Source organism: Mustela nigripes, chromosome 13, assembly GCF_022355385.1.
Source record: "Mustela nigripes isolate SB6536 chromosome 13, MUSNIG.SB6536, whole genome shotgun sequence".
In the NCBI taxonomy this organism is placed as follows: domain Eukaryota; kingdom Metazoa; phylum Chordata; class Mammalia; order Carnivora; family Mustelidae; genus Mustela; species Mustela nigripes.
The window spans coordinates 29,645,649-29,666,851 of NC_081569.1; the positions used below are offsets into that span (position 1 = coordinate 29,645,649).

At 53.1% G+C, this 21,203-nt stretch overlaps 1 protein-coding gene across 2 annotated transcripts in view; it reads right to left on the bottom strand.

Moving 5' to 3' along the window:
* Positions 1–1,953: 1,953 nt before the first annotated feature.
* The window catches only part of ARID3B (AT-rich interaction domain 3B), a 72,630-nt gene continuing 53,380 nt past the window's right edge, over positions 1,954–21,203 (bottom strand). For both annotated transcript variants that reach the window (XM_059371837.1, XM_059371838.1), the window contains 5 exons: positions 9,708–9,891; positions 8,352–8,632; positions 7,991–8,245; positions 6,489–6,587; positions 1,954–4,434 (listed from right to left, as the gene is read on the bottom strand). In XM_059371837.1, the coding sequence (XP_059227820.1) occupies positions 4,271–4,434; positions 6,489–6,587; positions 7,991–8,245; positions 8,352–8,632; positions 9,708–9,891 (983 nt within the window). In that variant the 3' untranslated portion in view covers positions 1,954–4,270. The remainder of the gene's footprint in view (positions 4,435–6,488; positions 6,588–7,990; positions 8,246–8,351; positions 8,633–9,707; positions 9,892–21,203) is intronic.

The window sequence follows — 21,203 nt, forward strand, 5'->3', positions numbered from 1 at the left end:
CCCAGGACCCTGAGATCATGACCCGAGCCGAAGGCAGCGGCTTAACCCACTGAGCCACCCAGGCACCCCTCCACCCCCCTTTTAAATGATTTTACTTGACAGAGAGAGCACAGCAGGGGGAACAGCAGGCAGAGGGAGAAGTAGGCTTGCTTAGTAGGGAGCCAGATGCCGGGCTCCATCCCAGGACCCTGGGATCATGACCTGAGCCAAAGGCAGATGCTTAAAGACTAAGCCATTAACTTAACAGTAAGCATTCACACACACACACACATACACACTTTGTGTTGCACCTTCTCCCAGTCTGTCATTTTATTTAAAAATCTTTTGAATTTTTATTTATTTATTTTTTATTTATTTATTTATTTATTTTTTTTTAAAGATTTTATTTATTTATTTGACAGAGAGAAATCACAAGTAGGCAGAGAGGCAGGCAGAGAGAGAGAGAGAGGAGGAAGCAGGCTCCCTGCTGAGCAGAGAGCCCGATGCGGGACTCGATCCCAGGACCCTGAGATCATGACCTGAGCCGAAGGCAGCGGCTTAACCACTGAGCCACCCAGGCGCCCCAAAAATCTTTTGAATTTTTAAAAAATATATTATTTGATGAGAGAGAGAAAGCATAAACAGGCTGAGTGGCAGGCAGGAGAGGGAGAAGCAGACTCCTCGCTGAGCAGGGAGCCCAAGGTTGGGCTCGATCCCAGGACCCTGAGATGACGACCTGAGCTGAAGGCAGATGCTTAACCACCTAGGCATCTCCCACCCTCCCAGCCCCAGTTTGCCATTTTATTTATTTATTTTTATTTTTAAAAAGATTTTATTTATTTATTTGACAGAGAAAGATCGCAGGTAGGCAGAGAGAGAGAGAGAGAGAGAGAGAGAGAGAGAGAGAGAGGAGGAAGCAGGCCTCCTGCGGAGCAGAGAGCCAGATGCGGGGCTCGATCCCAGAGCCAAATTGGATCACGACCCGAGCTGAAGGCAGAGGCCTTAACCCATTGAGCCACCCAGGCGCCCCCAGTTTGCCATTTTAAATACCAGTATCTTTCAGTAGTGTTTTGGAGGGGCTAATTTGAGTTTGAGATACTCTTTTTTCTTGTTAACTTGAAATGGGACAGAATTGCAGTGGCCTGCTGCCTTGCTCTTCTAGGTTCTCCAGGTCTGTCAGGAGCCTTACTCATCTGCCACTTTCTCCCTCAGCACCTCCACCCCTGCAGTCATGTGCACTGTTTCCACCTCGGAGGTCTCTGGACTCTGCTTCTCCTCATCTCTGTGCCCTTGTAGGCTAGGCCCACTGCGGCTCCACGTGGCAGTCCCCTGCGGTGTCACAGGAAGCTGTCAGGTGTGATACCAACTACTGGTTACCAGTTATTAGAGAACTGGAGTGCCTGGCTGGCTCAGTCGGTTGAGCAGACAACTCTTGATCTCAGGGTTGTGGGTCTGAGCCCCACGCTGGGCGTAGAGATTACTTTTTTTAAAAAGCACTAAAAAGGCACCTGCCTGGGTTGCTCAGTTGGTTAAGTGTGATCCTGGGGTGCTCAGATTTGAGCCCCAAGTTGGGCTCCCTGCTCTGCGGGCAGCCTGCTTCTCCATCTTTCTCCAACTTCTGCTCTCTCTCACTCAAATCAATAAATAAAATCTTAAAAAACAAAACAAAACACTAAAGGACTCATCATTTCTTTCAAAAGGTCTTTAGAAATCAGCGAGAGAGGCTCGAGGCTATCCCAGTGTCTCCCGCATTTGCTAGTACTTCCAAATGGCAAAGAGGTCCCCCTCTGCCTCAGAGGGCTGCACGGACAGGTGGGGTATGCATTGTTGCGGAGGAGGGCAGTTAGAGATCCCCCATGCTTTCCCTCCCTCCCCACTTCTTTTGGTTGCACCGACACTGAGCTGTAGCCACAGGATGTGCCTCATGGCAGAAAAAAGGGCTGAGCATTCTGGGGTCTTGCTGCCCTCGTCTTGGACAGTCACAGAAAGCACCCGAGAGACCTGCTTGTGTGAAGAGGTAGAGGTTTATTGAAATATAAACATTCGAGAACATGTAGGATAGAAAATAACCACCACATATACAGACACTTGCTGCAAGAGGACATCTGAGGTATTTATCACTGCCTAGGCTACCCATGTGCTAGCACATTTTCCTGGCCAGAGTACAGAGAGACAGGGAGGGGAGGGGAGGGGCCGGAGCAGTCCTGGCCCACGGCCTGCCCTGAGGCCTTCCGGGAAAGCTTCTCTTGCCAGGGTCCCTGCTCCTGGGACACCTGCTGGCATCCCCACTCTTGGGCTTTCAAGCTGCCTGGGGAAGGGGAGAGGATCTAATGACCAGAAAGCCTCAGTATGCTGTCCTCGCATCCTCTGGCTGGGAAGAGTCCATCCTTCGTGACCAAACCCCTGAGAAAGACAAACTGGCCAAATGCTGCGACACTTTCAGGTGGGCCCAGCGCCAGCCAACTGGGCTCCTTCATGGCACCAGATCCCAGAGGCCCTTCTCTGCCCACCAGAGTGGGTAAGGTGGGAAGGCTCCTGAGGCCAGAAGAGGGTCAGGCCTCAGCGGCAGGGCTGTGTGAGAGTGTGTGTGGGAGAGCGAGTGCGTGGAAGGCCGGGGAAGGGGCGAGAAGATGGCAGTCCAGCAGAGCTGCGGCTCACCAGGCTGAGGTAGCTGTTTTGTGCTCAAGCTTTTGATTTCCCTTTCCTTTCATAGGGCAGAATGCTAGTCATGCGAGGGCTCCTGCAGGCGGCGTGGCCTGTCACCACCAGAGCCTGATGACGTTACAGTGGGTGGTGTTCCAGGAGCTCTGCAGGGCCTACTCAAAGAGAGGTGAGCCTTGCGTGGCAATCAGTCATCTTTCCAACACCGGAGCAGCCTGCTCCAGCCCAGGGTCCCAGAGGACGACGGAGTTCTCCCCTCTTCCAAGAGCATCCCCTTATCCCCTGGGGCGGCTCAGCCTCTCTGTCCTGCCCCTACCCTGAGATGGGAATGCTGAGTGAAGGGCAACCATTCTGTCCCCATCCTGGGGAGCCAGGGAGGGGTGTGGGACAAGCCCTGCTCTAGCATGAAATGGGTCAGGGGCCATCTCCCGAACTGTGTGGTCTCAGGACCCAACCTTTGAGAGCACAGGCCTCTTATTCCACTGCCTTCCCCACCACTGTGATCCCTGAGTCATCTCTCCTGCCTGCCTCCCCGCCTCCTCACTGGGGTCTTAGCAAAGGGCTGGAGGGGCTGGGGTACCAAATGTTTGCTCGGCTTTGGGGGTAATCTGCTTTCATTTCTTTGGTGCTACAATAACAACAATAAAAATTAAAAACAAAAAAGTCAGCAAAACACATATAAAAAGGATTTCAGAGATGCAAATACTTCCTGAAGAACATCAACAATTACAAATCTGAGGTATTTCAATGAACCTGACATCAGCAGGTCTGGGGATGCTGGGGCTGAGGTGACCCCATGAGAAGGGAGGGCCCAAGGGACAAGTGGGCTGTTCTTGGGAGAGCTGGCCAACAAGGGTGAGTGAAGGCGTGAGGTCTGGGAGGGCCAGAAAAGGGTCAGTGTGAAACGGGTGCCAGGGCCTGCCTGGGCAGCCCCCTGTGGCTCTGCTTCTCCCTCAGCAGGTACCCAGTAAGCCCTGGACCTTGAGGACTGCCCTCGTGTGCCCCTTCCTGGGACCACTAAAAGGGGATTATAGGGCCCTGAGAACTGTCTCAAGACTTGAATTTGAGGGACCCACACCCCTGGAACCAAACATGGTAGGGAAGGCAGTTTAGGAGGGCCCCATCCCATGCTCAGGAGTGAAGGGCCACAAAGGCATGGTCTTCGGCTCTCACAGCCCCATATGGGAGTTAAAGATCGGAGGACTGAGCAAGGGAAGAGGCCAGTGACCCTGGGGTCATGACAGAGGGAAGGGGAAGGGCAATAAATTAAAGGGGAAGGGCTGTGGAGGGCCTCCAGCCCTGTGCCGGCTTACAGATTGTCGATACACCGTGCCCGGGACGGGAGGTGGCCTGGGAACCAAGGAGGAAGGAAGCTGGATGCCGGCAGACCCCGCCCGGTTCTCCAGGACGATCCCTGATTGGACAACGCTGCCCTGTCCTGCCCCTGCAGCCTCTCCCTGTCCCCAGAGTACAGCAGGACCTGAACGAAGCCTGGATAGACGGACACGTCCAAACTCTAGTCTGGCCAAATGGTGTTTGACATGGGCTCCGTGAGATGAGGTAAATTCTGTGCATCAACCTCCTTCACTCTCGACAGGAGAGTGGGGCATGGGGAGCTGGGTCCTGCCCCTCAGAGGGACCAGCTGGTGGAGGGCTCAGCGCTGGGGGTGCCCCGGGACGAGGTAGGACTTGGTGAGCAGTGAGAGCTGCTGCTGCCGCTGGCGCTGCCACCCACGCTCTGGGGGGTGGGCCCCGCGATCAGGTGGACCACAGGCTTCTGGGCGAACAGCACACCTGCAGGGGCGGTGGGGGGTAGTGAGTGTGAGCAGCTGAGGAGACATGAGGCCTGTGCGCTCTGGCCCCGCAGGTGTGCGCCCCTCCGCACCCTGTGCCTCCGACCAAGTCCCGCATGCCTTCCACCTTCCCCCTTCAGGTGCTCCAGGGCCGGCCAGGGGGCAGAGAGGTAAGCCATGCTTTTGAGGATATGCCCCAGTGCCGTGTGGGTGCAGTGAGATGGGGATGGAAGGAACCAAGAGCAGGGCTCAGAAGGCAAGGCCTAGCTAGTCAGGAAAGGCTCCGGAGGAGGAGAGCGTGCCTGGGATGGCAGAAAGCATGGTCAGAGGAACGGCTGTCATGCCAGGCAGAGCAGAGGCCAGGCAGGGCTGTGGCGGGGAGGCTGCCTGGCAGCAGGGACTCATGAGCAGGAGGAGGGGTGCAGAAGGCGAGTGCCCGCTGGGGAGGCCACAGAGACAGGAGGCCTGTATGCCTCTTGGGGGAAGGGTCTCACCCTGCACCTTGGTGATAGGGATGCCCCTGAGGGTTTTTAGAAGAGGGACATGATGAGATCTGTGTTTTAAAATGCTCTCTGTGGGGCTGGGAGGAATTGGGGCCTGCCAGGAAGCTACTCCAACAGCGGGGAGAGGCCCAAACCGGGGCAGTGGGGTGCGAGGCAGCAAGAGGGGGCAGAGAGCAGAGTAGCAGGGTCCAAGCGGCTCTGGGGGCCTTCGGGGACAAGTTCCTGGTTCCTGGCCAGTGCAACTTGCACATCCACTGACAAAGGGCACAGGTGGGAACAGGGGACCAGGGGTTGAGGCAGGTGAGGGCTGGGAAACCTTCAGCTCTCTTCTGACTGCTCCCCGTTCTGAGAGAAGGAGGCATTTATTCCCTCCTTTCTCCTGAGAGAGGATGACAGCATTATTAGCTCCAGACACAGATCCCCCTTCTTCCCTGCTTTCTCTGTGGACCCACTCACAGCCTCCCAGACTCCTAGACCATCGAACACCACCAGATGGCAAAGGACACCTAGGTCTTGCCTGCTGGCTTGCCTGGTCTCCTCAAGGGGCCCCCCATGTCAGGCAGAGGCCTTCCCCATCTGACTGGCCTTACTGCATCTCTGCAGGCTGCCCTCCAGGAACTCTGGCCATTCCTGGGCTGCAGCGCCAAGGCCCAGAGCCAGTGGCCCAGCAGAGAGCCAGCCAAAGCATGAGGCCTTAAGTGCGGCGCCCCACGGGGGCCCTGCACCCAGCTCAGAAGAGGAGCATTCAAAGGACAGAGCACTTACTGAGGAAATGCCCCAGGGTGATGGAAGGTGCAGCTTTAAGACCCTCCATGGGGCACGTCCCGGGCCTGCCATCTAACACAAGGCCAGCAGGCCTGGGCTCCCCTGGCCCACCCATCAAGCTGCTCGTAGCAGGAGTCGGCGGGCTCGTTCCCAAACGCACACCTAAACCAAAGACATGGGGCTGGGGAAAGGGCTGGCTTCTAGCAACTGCAAAGACCTGGTGGAGGTGCTAAACCCACCAGCCAACAAATAAACCACTGCCCAACTAGACTGAGAGGGACAACTGGGAAGGACTGGGTGGGATCCTATACACAGGGGCTGCTTCAGCCACACTCAGATTCCTCCGCCTGCCTGTCAGCCCTTGGTCAGTTGTGAACAAAGGGAACAACAGGCGGTGTTCAGGGAGAGCGGGCTAGAGCTAGTTGGAGGAGAGCGGTGTGTCACAGGACCCTGACAGCAGTGGCGGAGGTGGCTCAGGACATGATATTTGGGGAAAGGGGACGGAGTAAATTACAGAGCTTCACACTCAAGGACAGTTGCAATTAACGAGCCAGCCATTGGTCAAAAGGGTCAGACGGAGGGTTTCTATGGTTCTGTCAAAGCTGGTTGGGGGAGAACCTGTCATCCCATTAGCAACCCTCAGCTTCTCCTAGGCTGGAAAAACCATTTAACCCTTGAGACTACATTTAAGAAAGCTAGCCCTAAAAGGGTTCAGATGGGAGCGTGATAAGCAGGGCCAGCCAGGGCCACCATTCCGTGGCCCCCATGACAGCTCCGAGAGCCTTACCTGCGTAGGTGGTGCCATCGATGTCCACAGACATGTTGATGCTCCCGATGCTGCCTGTGGCCAGGTTCAGTGCTGCAGCCGAGGCCTCCGATCTGTCTTCTGCTGGGGGCAAGGGAGACAGCAGGCCTGGTCAGGCCTCCTAGCACTGCGGTGTCCTCTCCGCATTGGACAGGGGCTATACACAGGGGCTGCTTCAACCACACTCAGAGCCCGCTGTTCCTCGGCCACGCTGGCCGAGGCCTCCCACATTCAGAAAGCATCCTTACAACCTTCTCCTGAGGGTCAGATCTGGCAAGAGAACCCAAGCTTGCCAATGGCCTATCACTTGCTTTCTCCGTTCTTGGCTGAGCCACTTACTCCCCTACTCCTCTGGGGTCCAAGGAAAGGGATCGCAGGCAGTAAGACACTGACCCAGCTCCCAGCTGTACACTAACACTTTCAACGTGATTTGGTCACCCTAACTAAGCACCCACCACCCATCAGGCTGGGGAAACGGAGATGAGGAAGACCTAGTCACTACCTTGGAGAACCTGCCTTTCCTCCTCCTCCTCTCCTTAAGTGGGCTGGGTCCTCAAGGAGTGGGTCTGCCTACCCAGTGTGGGGCTGGCACCTATAACGCATTTCAACCTGACCATCTGTACAAAGCTGCAGGTGCTGGCACCCAGGGCCTCTGCCTGGCTCACCCCAGACTCTGCCCTTACACCATGCAGCCAAGAATTCTTCCAAATGAGCTATTTTTCGTGTCTGACTGCTGCAGCACCAGAGGCACCAGCCCTGAGAGGGGAGGGAACAGAGCGGAGCTGTTGCTGCCAGCGCCCTTCTGCACCTCAGCTGGGGACAGGGGTCAGGGAGTGCCAGCAAATACGCACAGCTCCCTCCACACCTGACTTCTTCCCATCACGTGCTTGCTCAAGTTTGTTCTGCGATAGAATCAAGGGCAAGAATAGCAAAGAAAATGTGCATGGGGTTGGGGGGAGAAAGGAGGAACAAGGGGCATGGAGTGTGTGATTCTGGAGAGGAGAAGGCAGGGCACTTGAAAAATGAGGAGGGGAAGGGAAGGATGTCAACGATGCTGCCAAACTTGTATTTCCTCTTTCCCCATGGTTTGGAGGATCACAGGCAACCTGGCCTGAGGCACTTGGCCTCCTTGTGGAGATGCTGCCTTCTGCCCACAGCCCAGATCTACATCCGGGGAGGCACTGCAGGGGAAGGCTAAGCCCTTTCATTTGGACAGATCAAAAGGCTAGTGAGGAAGAGAAGCACAGCAGCTGTCCCTGAGGGCCTCTGGCCCCTCCTCCTCCTAGAACTCCTTTTTTGGCCGGAGAACAGGGTGCTGCCCGAGGCAATTTCTGGTCAGCTTGGTGAGCTGAGGTCCCAGTGGCCACAGAAGCCCCATGTGGCTTTCTGGCCCTAAGATGGTTCTGGGAGGTAAACGGGCCCCTCAGGGGAGCCCATGTCGGCACCCAGAACGGGGGAGGCCCTGCCTGGGGCCCAGCGCTCACCCCTGCCGTTGATCCTGATCTTCATGGGCAACTGCCGTGCCATGGTGAACAGGCTGCGCTGGAAGGCCTGCTGCACCAGGCGCTGCTCCTCCTCTGACAGCCGGGGTGCCTTCTTCTCGGGGGGTTCCCCTGACTCCAGCCGCTCCCGCAGCTGCTCCAGCGTGGCCGTCCGGGTACCGGCCTGCTGGCCTGCCAAGCTCACGGGCACAGCCAGGCGATTTGGCACGGGCACTGTCGTCACCGGGACTCCATCACCTGGCAAAGGCACCAGATTCACAAATTCACAACCCTCTTCCCCACCTGACAGTGGGCTCTGCCACTCCCGCCCTGCCCACCCTCCTCCCCCCTGGGCCCTGCAGACCTTTCCTGAGAGTGGCTGCTGGGGATATCCGAGGGCTGCTGGCGTTGGCACCACTACTAGAACCCAGCCCGAGGATAGGGAAGCGGATCTTGGGTGGGGAGAGAAGGGCAGGGGCCCCAGCAGTGGCGGCGGCGGTGGCAGCGGGCGAGTAGCCAAGGAGGGAGGAGCTGTAGCTAGGCCGCCGGCCCTCCCTCCGGTTGCCGTCAATGGCTGCCTGGAGCTCCGCCGGGGAGCTCAAAGCTTTCTTCTCACACTCATAGGCATAGAGATACTTCATGTACCTGGAGGGAAGGAAGGAAGGGAGGAGAATAATCCAGAATGGTACCAGAGGCCACCCAGTTTAAGTTTATGGCTCTGTGGGACAGGCCTCTGGGACACAGGGTCACTTGGCAGAAGAGAAGGTCCAGGGTGGCCGGATGCCCTGTCCCAGGCCCTTCCAGCTGCTACTCAACACTGTACCAAAACTCTGCTCCAACTGGAGGAAACTGTTCTTTAAAAGAAAGAAAGGACATCTTCACTCCCGTTTTCTGTTTGTTTGGGCACCATTTTAGGTGCTGTTTAGACACGTTTTTGCAATGTCTTCCTGGCTGCTAGATGCCCTCACCATTCTGAGTCAACCAGGTCAGGTAGGAGCAATGTTTCCTGTCCTTCTTTGCATCACATATCGTAAGAAGCACTTCTCTATCCAAGAACCTTGAGAGAAGGAGCCCTTCTTTCTAGCGTACTGCCTCACTGATGCTCATTCCTTAGTCTCCAGAGAGCAACACCCAGTATGATGCAGTGAATGGATTCCCCTCGGCCCTCACTCTCTGATGCTACTCTTGGTTCCCTTGCTCCTATGACCCCCAAAATTAACTCAGATGATGATGAAAATAGGTCCAAATCCCAGGTCCTCTGTTGCTGGGCAGGCGGAGTGTTGGGTAGGAGGGGCTAGGCTTAGGGCTGAGGTGTCTCATCAGAAACAATGTCCTGGAAAGAGTGGCTACAGGGCCAGAAGCCCACGGGGGAATCTCAGTTCTACCACTACTAGTTGGTATGGCCTTGATCAAACCTTTTAAACTCTGAGACTCTGTTTCTGTTTCCTGAAAAATGAGATAACACCTATCTCACAGGGTTGATGGTGAGGTCTGAAAGAAATAAAATAGCAAAGTAGCCTAGGGAGACACTTGGGAAATGGTGGCTCTCATGATCTCCCAGGTCTAGAAAGGGATTCGTCTCAGAAAGCTCCTGGCTACGTTGAGAATTCCTCCCATCTTGCCCTCTGTACAGTGGAATTTCCTTCCTTCCTCTCCTCTAGGTTAAAACATCCCCTTTCTCCCAGATCAGCTTCCTTTCCCTAGGGCCCCAGCCACTCACTGGGTCCTCAGGGTAAAGGCGGCGCTGGTGATTGATGTGGGCAGGTTCAGGCCTTTGGTGATCTCCCGCCAGATCTTCTTGTTGATGATCTCCACCAGGCCCCCCTTCTCTGTCACCAGCTTATACAGCATATACAGGTCCAGGATCTGCTTGGCCATGATGGGGATTCGGTTGATGGGGGTCCCTGGGATTGTCCAAATAGAGAAAAAAAGTGTCGTGTCATCAAGCAGAGAAAGAAGACATATGCATGTGCCCAGCTTTTGCGGAGTTGGAAATATGGTCATGAATCTGCTTTAATCGGACTCAAATTCCCAAAGCTGGAAGCTATCAGACTAGCTGCCAGTTCTCCTTGGGATGAGCAGAAACACAGGTCCAACTCACAGGCTTTGTGAGCCTCTCTGGCTCTGTCTTCCCATCTGTAAATAACGGGGCTGCACTAGATGGCTTCAAAGTTGAGTTGTTGTGGGGTTTTGCTGTTTTTTGGGTTTTTTTTTTTTACTAGCAGGATGAGTCCAGATTCTTTCCTAATGATGTGGTAACTCACACTCCTCTGGGGCCTTCAGAAGATGCTGCTCTGCGCCGTACCCCCCACCTTCCACCGCACCCCCCCACATGCACAGCTCTGGCGCCCTTTTAACAGTGTACACAGTGTAACAGTGTTTTCATTTGCATACCGCCTGCTTCCTCCTCTCCTGTAGCAGGACAGAGAAATGTTTTCTCTCCCTTGTCTCCACCGAGTCAAAGGAGCTGCTGGACACCATGTCTCCAGGGGATGAAAAGCCACTGAACGACTCTCTCCCCACTAACCGCTCCATCCCTCCCTGGCCTCTGAAAGAGGGAGGGTCAGAGTGGCTTCCGCCACTGGCCCCCGAAGGGAAGTGAGAGGAGCCGGGGACTTGATTAGGAAGCCTGGCACCAGGCAGGAAGGCCCACTAATGAGCACCAGGGGACGGCAGGGAGGGCGGGCCCGGGGCCCTTTCACAGGCCACTGGGATGCTCGGCAGGAGGCGTGATGGATGACTGTCATTTGGCAGCCTCAGGATTAATGATCCAGAGGTCAGAGGGGAGAATTCCACAGGGAAGGGTCACCGGCCGGGGCAAGGTTTGAGACTTGTTGCCTTTTGATGACAAACTCCTTGTACTGCACACAGGCTGCTCCTCTGGGCCTCGGCCCCCTCCCACCGCCCTGGTCTTGCTGAGGCCTCACTGACTAACTGGAGGCCGGTAAGCCAGCTTGATTTTCAAGAAGTGCTGTTTGTCTCAGCTCCTCCTGCTTCTTTCTTTCTGGTCATGGAATGGTATTTTCTTCCCAGCCCTGAAATGCGGGCTTAGTACAGCTCTTTCACAGGGTAATTCACGTGAGGGAACGGAGCAAGGAGCAAAGGGTCCCAAGAAGAGCAAGCAGCAGGAACACGGCGGGGGGTGGGGGGGAGGGGGAACGGACCTCTGTGGCAGCACCTGACCTCTTTTCTAAGTGTGAGGAGGGAGCAGCAGGTCCTCCAGAACTCTGTCTTGGTCAGCTGGTCCTCAGAGGCTCAAACACAAAGGGGTCACAGTGTTAGACCCAAAGGTACAGGTAAACTAGGAGATACTGTGAGTACATGGCCAGGACACACAGCTTGTGTTGGTTAACTTCTCTTCCCTGTGCTGCTCTGGACGATAAAATGAATTCCTGACATAAACACGAGAGCCTGGTGTGGCAGAGCTGGTCTCCTGGCAGGACAGGGCTAAGGTCTGCCTCCTGTGGGAGGCCCGTCTGCCCGAGCACACTCACGGCCCAGGCCAGGTCACATCCTCATGGCACCACCTGGAGACTCTGGAAGACCACTCTCAAGGTCCCTTCCCATTTCCAGAAACTTCTAGGACATCTTCAGGGTGACCTGTTCACTTCCAAGTCAGAACGTTCACCCTGAGCCCACCGTTATCCCCAAAGCCATCCCCTCCTTTCCGCCCATGGCGGCCTCTTACCCACGTACTCTACGTGCGCACTGCAGCCACGACAACACTCACTCTCCTGCTCCACACCCACAGACCCTGACGCCTACCCAGTCTCATCACCCGGGTCCCACACACCCCTTGAATGACTGCCTTTGAAGTGTTTCAAGCATCCTGATGACGCGCTCTCTCACTCTCTAGCTCGGTCTCCTCACGACCCTCCCCAAACCAGGCTCATTTCTACTCCACTCTCTGCTTTGTGCTCTCCCTCATCAAGCCTCATGTGACCTGCCTCTGCTCAAATCCTCTCCACACTGGCCTTCAAGAAGAATCTTCTAACTACCCCAGTTTGGAGGGATTTCTTCTCTCAGACTTCTTACTACAAGCCCTACGAGCTCATCAGGTGATTAGTCTCTGTCTCACATACCTTCACCAGGCATTCCAGGAGGACTGCAACCTCTGTGAAGGCAGACAGAGACTGCTTCTCCTTCACCACTCCTTAAGTATTAGAGTGTTTAATAGATTAAACTGCCGTGCACATGGAAAAAGAAGGTGTTTCTCAAAGTCAAAACAACCAGCTATGGGTTACCCAACGGGGACCCTCAGTTGCATGTCTGTTGTGCTGGCAGTGTGCCCACCAGACCTGTCCCCAGCATCACGTGTCTGAGGCTGACAGCCCTGAGCAGAAGTCCCCTTCTCCTCTCAGGTCCCAGCAGGTTCATTAGGGTCACGACCCTTAGTAAAGAGCCTGGGGGTACAGAGGCCCAGTGTGCGTAAACTCTTTGTGGCCAAGTCCCACGCAAAGTGGACCAGCAGCAGCAGAATGGATGGAGAGCTGGGGGTCCTCGAGAAGGTAAAGAATCTACGACTGCACTCAGTGGGGTGGAAGAGAAGAGGAAAGCAGGGGTTAAAGAGCGGAATGCGGCCGGGTCTGTGCCAGACCCGGATGGGTGCGGCTGCGTGTGTAAGCACCAGGCAGGGGCTTGCCCAGCCGACCGCTTTCTCCAGAACAATCACCTTGGAGAACCAGCTACACTGCGGTTTTGGAGATCCATTTGCAAATGGCCTTCTGAGTTGGCGTTATTTTCATTAGAATCTCCAATGGTGGTAAACCTTCAAACATAAAGGGTGTATTTTACGTTTAGAAATGGTCATTCTTGGAAGGAAGTCAGGAGAACAGGAAGTGACCAGGCTGTTTATACGGATTTTATTTGAAGATGAGTTGTGAGAGGTTCTCAGGTGTGGCTTACACTGCCTCTGGAGGCAAGTCCCTAGAGAGGAATTATACATTTACTCTGAGTAATCACTGGACTGTCTAGTTATCTGAGGTGGCTTCTCTGAAAGATCATAATGTTTTAGCTGTAGAAATTTCATGAAAAAAAAAATGCCCCTTTTTATAGTCATAGAATGTGACTGCATGAGGCTGAGAACTGCTTCAGGAGGGGGAAACAGGCAGGTAGGGGGGCTGAGAAGACAAGGAAGGTTTCAGAAAGTGGCATTTTAAGTCAAAGCTATAAATCTAACCAACAGTGACTTCTTCCCAGCCCCTCTGGGGAGAAAGCACAGGTCTGGGGTACATGGCACCAGGTGGTGGCCCCCACAGTCCCGCTCTGTGGTCCAGCCAGGCACCCTGGTTCAGAGATCAGTGGATAAGGAGACTGGGCGTGTTCTTCCCAGAACCTGGCCCTCTGCAGAACTTCTAAAAATAGCTCCCAGGGCAGGAGGCCCCCGGGGGGATGTCAGAAACAAAGTCGAGACTGTTCTGAGTGCTAACTCAAGATGATGGTATGGTTTTCTCACATTACCCAGAAAATCCAGATACAAAACTTGCCCTGGCTTCAATTCTGACAACCAAGAAAGAGGCTGGATCCTCAGGCCAGTCTGTCTATAGTCTGCTCTGTGCCTAACGGACCTGGCACCCATCTCCTTTGTCCCAAGGAGACTCAGCTATGAAAGGGGTGGGGGCAGGCAGAGGAGGACTTTTAAAAGCTGAGTTTACCTTCTGAACAAGAAAGGGAACCAATATATCATACAGGGGGTTAGGGATGAGGGATCGACACATTCAGCTCTCAGTTTCCCCATCTGTGAAATGAGGAATTTGGACTAGATGACTTTCAGTCCCATGAGTCTATGAATAAAAACTTAAAACAAAAACTGATAGTCATGATTATTACTGAAGGGAGGGGGACTTGGTTTTAGGAGCTTGCCTGAATTATGGAATAATGTTGCCAAGTGATCTTGAAATGGACAGTTTAGAAACTTATCCTAGGAAGGCCGCTGTGTGGCCACAGTAGGCCTCTTTCCCCAACCCTGAGGGAAGAAGAGTGTCTCTGGCCTACTCTCTGGGCTCGACTGCATCTTCCTCTAAGGAGGCTCTTCATCTGAGAGGTGACAGTTTTCTGTCCCCAATAAATGCAAAAGCCACCTGCGAAGAACCAGGAAGGAGGCAAGCAGCCACTGCAGAACACGCTCTGTGGGTCACTGGTGTTGGCGCAGCAGGAGGCTGAGTTTCTGCCCCCCATCGTGCGTGGGGTGTGGGGCAGTGTGTGAGCACCTGATGGCGGCCGCCTGCGTACTGTCAGTCACTGCTATCAAAGCGGGAGCTAGGATAGAGGGTAATTAATCATGCTCCTTCTGACAGGAATCCAGGGCCTTATCTGTACCCCAAGAAATGCCACTGGTCTCTAGTTCCCTCCTCAATAAAAGAGACTGACAGTTCCAACAAAGAGCGCCCTTATCAGATTTCAGCCAGGGAGCCTGAGGCAGCCTGAGGGACAGTGTAGAAAAGGCTTTTATGAGGGCCAGGGACCCTCATAGCGAAGCTATGGGGCTCCTGGGACTTTAACCCTTGGGTGGTGGGAATGCCGCAGGGCACTGGCACTTGCAAGGCCAAAGCTGTCATCAGAAGTTTCCAGCCAGATGAAGCCAAACAAAAAAAAATCCTGCTCCCTGGCACTTTGCTCTCCTTCCTGCCGCTCAGACTGCAGAGACAGAGCTAGGGCAGGGGTGAAGGCAGACGGAGTAGATGGCCTCCTTGGGCAATGGAGGCAAAGATGGGAGATGGCAGGAGTGTGGGAGGGAGGGTGACTTCCTCCCCACCGCAGAGAATAGGCCCATTCCAATGAGACCAGACGCAACTGGGGGCACGGACCCCAGACAGAGTCACACAGCTGCCTTCCTGCCCACTGATCAGGGGTGAGGGCCCAGGACCCAGGACATGGCCCTGCCAACGACCCTCGCTGCTTTTTCTTGGCTTTAAAAAAGATCATTAATCATTTCCACTGTCTGTCAAGAGAGCTGGGCAGCTGAGTGGAGAGCCTGGAAGAGTTAAGACCCATGTGAAGCAGGGAATGCGCACAGACAGGCTTCCTGTCCATTCCTCTGCATATTAATTCTTGCCCTGCTCTGGTCTTGCTGCCCAGGAACAGGCAGAGAAATGACTGGTAATTTTCCTCCTGTTTACGTACAAAATACCTCACACTAGGAAACTGGGCAGTCGCGTCAGGCAGCGTGCAGTGCAGTGGAGTGTAGTCGACTGCTCCATGAGCAGAGCAGAGGCAAGAGGCCCAATACCCCAGTTTGCGCTGACAGGTGTCTTGAAGCCTTCTGCCTCTGATTTCCCACGGAGCAGGTCTGACAGATACCTGCTACAGAGCACGAAGCTGAAGGTCACAGCTTGCTGGCTTCTGCGGACACCCCTATAACCATAACCACTCCTCAGATCAAAATACACCAGGTCTCCAGTGCTGCAAGAAATTCTCATGCCCCCACCCAATCAAAATGCATCTCCCACCTCTTCCCTCCTAGGCGACAGCCCTTTTCCTGACCTGTATCACCACAGGTGATTTTTTTCAACTTTGTGTACTTGTAACCATGGCGGATCTCCTCTCTTGTGTCTGGCTTCTTTTGTTCAACATTAGGTCTGTGAGAGCAGCAGTTCATTCCTCTTTATTGCGTGCACAATTCCCTACAGGACTGTGCCACCGTTTGTCCATCCACCGCTGAGGGACACTGGGGTTCTTTCCAGTTTGGGCTCTAACAAACAGTACTGCTCTGAAGACTCCTGAGACGTTTTTCAGTGAACGCAGCATTCACTTCTGTTGCGTATACGCCCAGCAGTAGAGTCGCTGGGTATCAGAGTCAGCCTGTGTTTAGCTGTAGTAAATCCTTCCAAGTACATTTCCAAAGTGCTCATGCCCATTTATACTCCTAGCAGCCATGCGTGGGAGCACTGGCTGTACCACAACCTGAGAGGTTCCCTTTAAACTCCTCACTCTTCATGATACTCTAGCTCAGACTAATTGCTTTAGGTGAAGGTCAATGTTAAACACTGTGTTCTCCTATGGCTAGTAATCAAATGAAGATTAGGGCTGTGTTGTCTCCTTGCTTAAAAACTCTGTTCAGGGGCGCCTGGGTGGCTCAGTGGGTTAAAGCCTCTGCCTTCGTTCGGCTCAGGTCATGATTCCAGGGTCTTGGGATCGAGCCCTGCATTGGGCTATCTGCTCAGTGGGAGCCTGCCCCCCCACCACCTACTTGTGATCTCTGTCAATTAAATAAAATCTTAAATCTTAAGATCTTAAGTCTTAAAACAAACAAAAACCAACCCTGTACAGAGAAGTTGGCCAAGGAGTTAGGAGGAGGTGAACCACTGGGTTTTTTTCTGCTTTGACTGCTGCTGATCAATAGACCTGGCTAGTGTCTCTAGGAGCGGTGGCAAAAAGTTGATGGGGAAAGGCACAACTCAAGGGCCTAGGATAGTGTGCTAGGAAAGCTACAATAACCCAGCAGGCCTAGGGAGTACATGGCTGTCCTCTATTGTCAAACCACAGCACTAGCTTCACCACAAGTCTAAGTGTAACCAAAGCCTTCCTTTAGACTTTTTGGCACCAACCCTGAGGTACTAAATATTAGTTCACCTGGAACAAAGAAGGCAAAACTATCAACTCCGTTTTACCAAGCGCTGAAAGTATCAAAGTATCAATAAAAGAGTGCGGGGGGGTGGGGTGGGGGAGGAGGGCACCTGGGTGGCTCAGGTCATGATCTCGGGGTCCTGGGATTGAGCCCCATCCTGGGATCCCGGCACAGTGAGGGATCTGCTTCTCCCCTTCCTCTCCCTCTGCCCCTCTCCCCAGCTCATGCTCTCTTTCTCTCTCAAATAAATAAAATCTTAAAAATTAAAAAAAAAAAAAAAAGATTTGACGCCAAAGGGGCTGAATTTAATGACAAAATTGGGCTCTTCAAATTAATCATGTCTTCCAAAAACTAGGATCCCTTCTGTTATCATGGATAACTGAACAGATATAGAGTATTAAATGACTATTACAAGTGGAAAAAAAGAAAAAAGTATAATAAAAAAAGTAATAGTAGTTGGAACACCTGGGGAGAGAAAAAGACCTAGCCTCAGACAAAGGCTAATTGTGAGACAAAGATTTGCATTTTAGACTTTCATTTGGGGATAAAGTTTGAAAATGAAGCCCCAAAGCCTATTTCATCTGACAAAGCCAACATATTTTAGTCTATCAGGAAGAATGTCCATGGCACAGACCATTTACTTCAAGATACAAAGAATATATGAGAAACTGCCTCCACCAAAAGGCAAAGCAATATATGTCATGGACGTTTCCTTGCCTGAGATGGATAGATAAGCACACAACAGAAGGAAAAACACTCAAATTGCACTTTGGGGCAGACCAAACCCTTTTCCCACAGTAAATTCTTTGTATATACACATCAAGAACAGATCCAACAATCCATTTGGGAAAACCAAGGTCAGTTTGCAGCCTTGAAAAGAACTAGTGGGGGAAGGAGGGCAGCTCTCTGGGTGAGGTCTTGACAAGACTTGTCCTCTGTGTCACTAGGCAGTTCATTCACTGGTGTGTCCAGCTGGGGCAGGGAGAAGGTGCTCTGGGTGCACGCACGACGTGTCAGAGCTTCCGCCGCTTATGCCCCTGCCCCAACCCCATCCTGCCTGACAGATGGCAGCCTCCACGCCACTGTGAACAGTCACATCTGCCCTTCCCTGAGAGCTAGGCCTCACCCTGAGATGAAGACTCCTCTTCCATGAAGAGTTCTACATCTGTGTTAATCGGCCAGATGCTGGCAGACCCTACTGGACACCCCACTGTGGAGGCAGACCAGCATTCTCCGCAGGGCTCAGAAGGCTCAAGGAGAGACAAGGCTGCCCACTGTCCAAACAGGAAGTGACGGAGCTGCTGGCACTATGGGACCAGTTTCTCAAGGGCAGAAGAGGGAAAGAGCACTTGCCCAGGAGTTAGGGGACAAATGCTAAATTGGCTCTGTGGCCTTAGTCTAGTCCCTTAACCTGGTGAACTTTGCTCTCTCTACCCCTTTAGAGCTGGAGCTGTGGGGAGGGGATTGGAAAATGGGTTGACAGGGATCTCTAAAGTACAAAGGATATTAAAAATAACGGCGAAATCAATTTCTTTCTGTTTCATGGCCTAGGAAACAAGAAAACAAGCTTTTCTTCCTCACTGATGAAGAATGGAATTGTTTATAAGCCTCTGCTTATCAGACTTCCAAATTAGTCCTCCTCTAGCCTACCTAGATTGCCCCCTGGAGAATTTATCACAGAATGATATCTCAGAAACCATCCACAGTCAATTTAATTAGCCAGAGAATTTTATTTACAATAGTTTGGCTTTATTTTTGGCAAAGAAACGTGTGTGTATTTTCCATACACACATGTGTGCGTGTGCACACACAGCTAAAGGGAAGCCAGAAGGGGCATCAGAACTCTGAAATCTCACCAATCTTTCCAGAGCAACAGGGGGTGGGGAGGAGGAGAAGCAAAACCAACTAGTTTAGTTCAGTGTGGCTTAGACAAGGAAAGGGGAGAAGCACTTGGTCTTGGGGGTCCTTGGTATGGTTTATACATAACTGTTTGGATAGAATTGCTAGAGGGGCTTCTCTTCTCTTTTTGGTCACTGAGGGTGGCTCGTTATCTGTTGGAAGCTCAAAAGACACAGTCATGGATGTAATACAGAACTTGGAAGAAATTTCCAGATTAATTCTAATTGAACCCTCTCATTTTACATATAAGGAAACTGTGGTCCCCAGAAGCAGGATTTGCTCCAGATCATGGAGATTTGGGTGGGGGGATGTGAACCCAGCTTTGTACCCAGTCCACAGCACTCTCCCTGGCTATCTGCCTCCCCAAGGGGTGTGCCTGGGCCTCTTCTCAGGCTCCTTCTAGGGCAGCTTGCTCTGCTAGTGGGGCGGCAGTCATCAGGGTGGGAGTCACCCTGGTCTGGCCCAGAAACCAAGGTGCCTGGAGCCGAAAGGCCCATCTGTTGCAGTCAATTCACTCAAACACATTAACAAGCGAAGGAGACCCTGCACAAAGCAGCAGTTACGGCCTGGCCCTCTCCCACTGGACAGCCATTTTATCACCTGCAGCTGCGGCCGCTGGGGCAGCCTTCCGACCACTGCCTCCGAGCCCTGTTGTCTTCCTCTACGGTGCAGCCTGCAGTGTCAAAGCTGCCCAACCCCACTCCTGGCCCAGGCAGGAGTCACCAGGCCTCTGAAACTCAGGCTGTTTTCAGTGGCTCCTGTGAAATCTACGTTTCTCCTTCCCATTGGCTGTGGAGGAGTTGTTGCTGGCCTGCTACCGGCATCTCTGAGGCTTTTCCTTGGACCCAACTAATGACATCTGGCTCCTGAGTGCCGCAGACACTCTGATTCAGGGGTGAAGAATCAATCACCCATGTCCAGGGGCCCTTGAGCTCACCACTGTGTGAAGACCAAAGACAGCAAACTTCCCAGGAGTACAACTTTGATCTGCTCACAGCCCTCTTGAGCGCCCCCTCTAGGCTAGACCATTAGATGCGGGTTTCCAGGGAAGAGATCCCCTCCGGTTTAAAGGAACCCCCCTCCAGCCCTGCCTCGGTGCCTCCCTCTCCCCTCTCTACTGCATGTGTGCGTGCGCGCACACACACTGTTTGCCACAGCATGCTTCCAGAAGGCCCAGCATTGGCAACAATCGCCGTATTCTATGGGCACAGACTAGTGCTAACTTCTTGGCCAAACACGGCTCTCCACAGTGGGGTGCCAGCTGACTCAGCCAGGCCACAGACAACGGTTCTGCCAGCTGGGCCTGGGCCACGGGCAACCATGCTTCTGCCGCCGCCTGGGTGGGTCCCCCACTCCTGGTACCTCCTACTGGAAGTGCATTTCCTCTCAGAGGCCTCCCCTGTGCTGCAGCCCAGGACAGGGTCCCCACACCCACTCCTCTGGCACTCAGCCATGGGAGGAGCGCTGGTGATACTGCTCGGCACAGGCCCCCGCTGCCCTCGGGTCCTGCTACTGGGGTGGAGGGAAGATGATTTCCAGAAAGAATATCTCTCCAAAGTAAATTTTAGACCTTCATCCTCTTTCCCATCCTTCCATAGTAGTGGTTCTTAATGGGGGGTGGGGGATGGGTGTGACTTTGTCCTCCAGGGGACATTTACTCTAACTAGAGATATTCTGGGTTATCACGACTGGGAGGTGTCCCTACAACAAAGGACTGTCCAGTCCCCAAAGTAAATATGCTGAGGCTGAGAAAACTCGTATTCGGATAACTAACAAATAGCAAAATGGACTCCTCTGTTCCTATGGGTGATGCCAGCAAACAGTGAAATACCTAGCTTATGTGCTGAGGACAGAACAAGATCTGTTGCGGCGATCAAAGGGAGTCCCTTACTCCCACTTTGGGGTCACTCAGAAATACACTCAACAGCAGTCTGGCAGTACCTGGCCACCGCGGAGTGGCCAGCTTGTCTGCACACGCTGCTTTTTGGTACTGACTTCCAGTTATAGGGTGGCTATCTAAAGAGGGCCAGCTCCAGGCCTTCTGAGTAAGGAAAGCCTACAGGACTCCTCAGACGGCCAACACCTCTTGAGCACCTCCCAGTCTGGTGCTGTGCTAGCACTGCGGGCGCAAAGAACTAACCAACTGGCTGTCCTCAAGGAGCGCCTAGTCTAGTGAGGACACAGAGTAGTAAATAAATCATTTCTGAGATTCACTCTTGGCTAGGCTGATCTAACTTCCATTTTCCTTTAAAAAAAAATCCTTCTGGGAAGGGAGATGAACAATAAAGTAGAGAATAAAGCAGTGGAGCCACACTGCTGATTAAAATCTATACTGCTATGGCAGCCCCTCCGAGACGTGATCAGCTCCTGGGTTTGCACCAGCTGGGCTTGTGGAGCTTGTAAATAATTAAAAGGTAATTGGAAGGGAGACCAAAGTATTAAGTGGATTTTTCGCTCTCAGGGCAACCAGGGAGTTTCACTGCTGCCGGTCACATTATCTTTCAGGATTATATTCTTGTTTTTTACCGACACATGCAGCTCCAGATAGTAGTTGGGGGAGTAAACTAATTAGGCTGCTTAGACTGCTCTGAGAGGCCTGGCGATGGGAGGACACAGAGACACAAAACTTTCAGTCATCCTTGTTACAAACCAGCTGTCATGGGCACACTGCTAGGACAGCAGTGAGGATTTAGAATGTAAAGGAAGAGGAAGGAGCGGGAAAGAAAGGAGTTCACACAGAGTAATACCTGC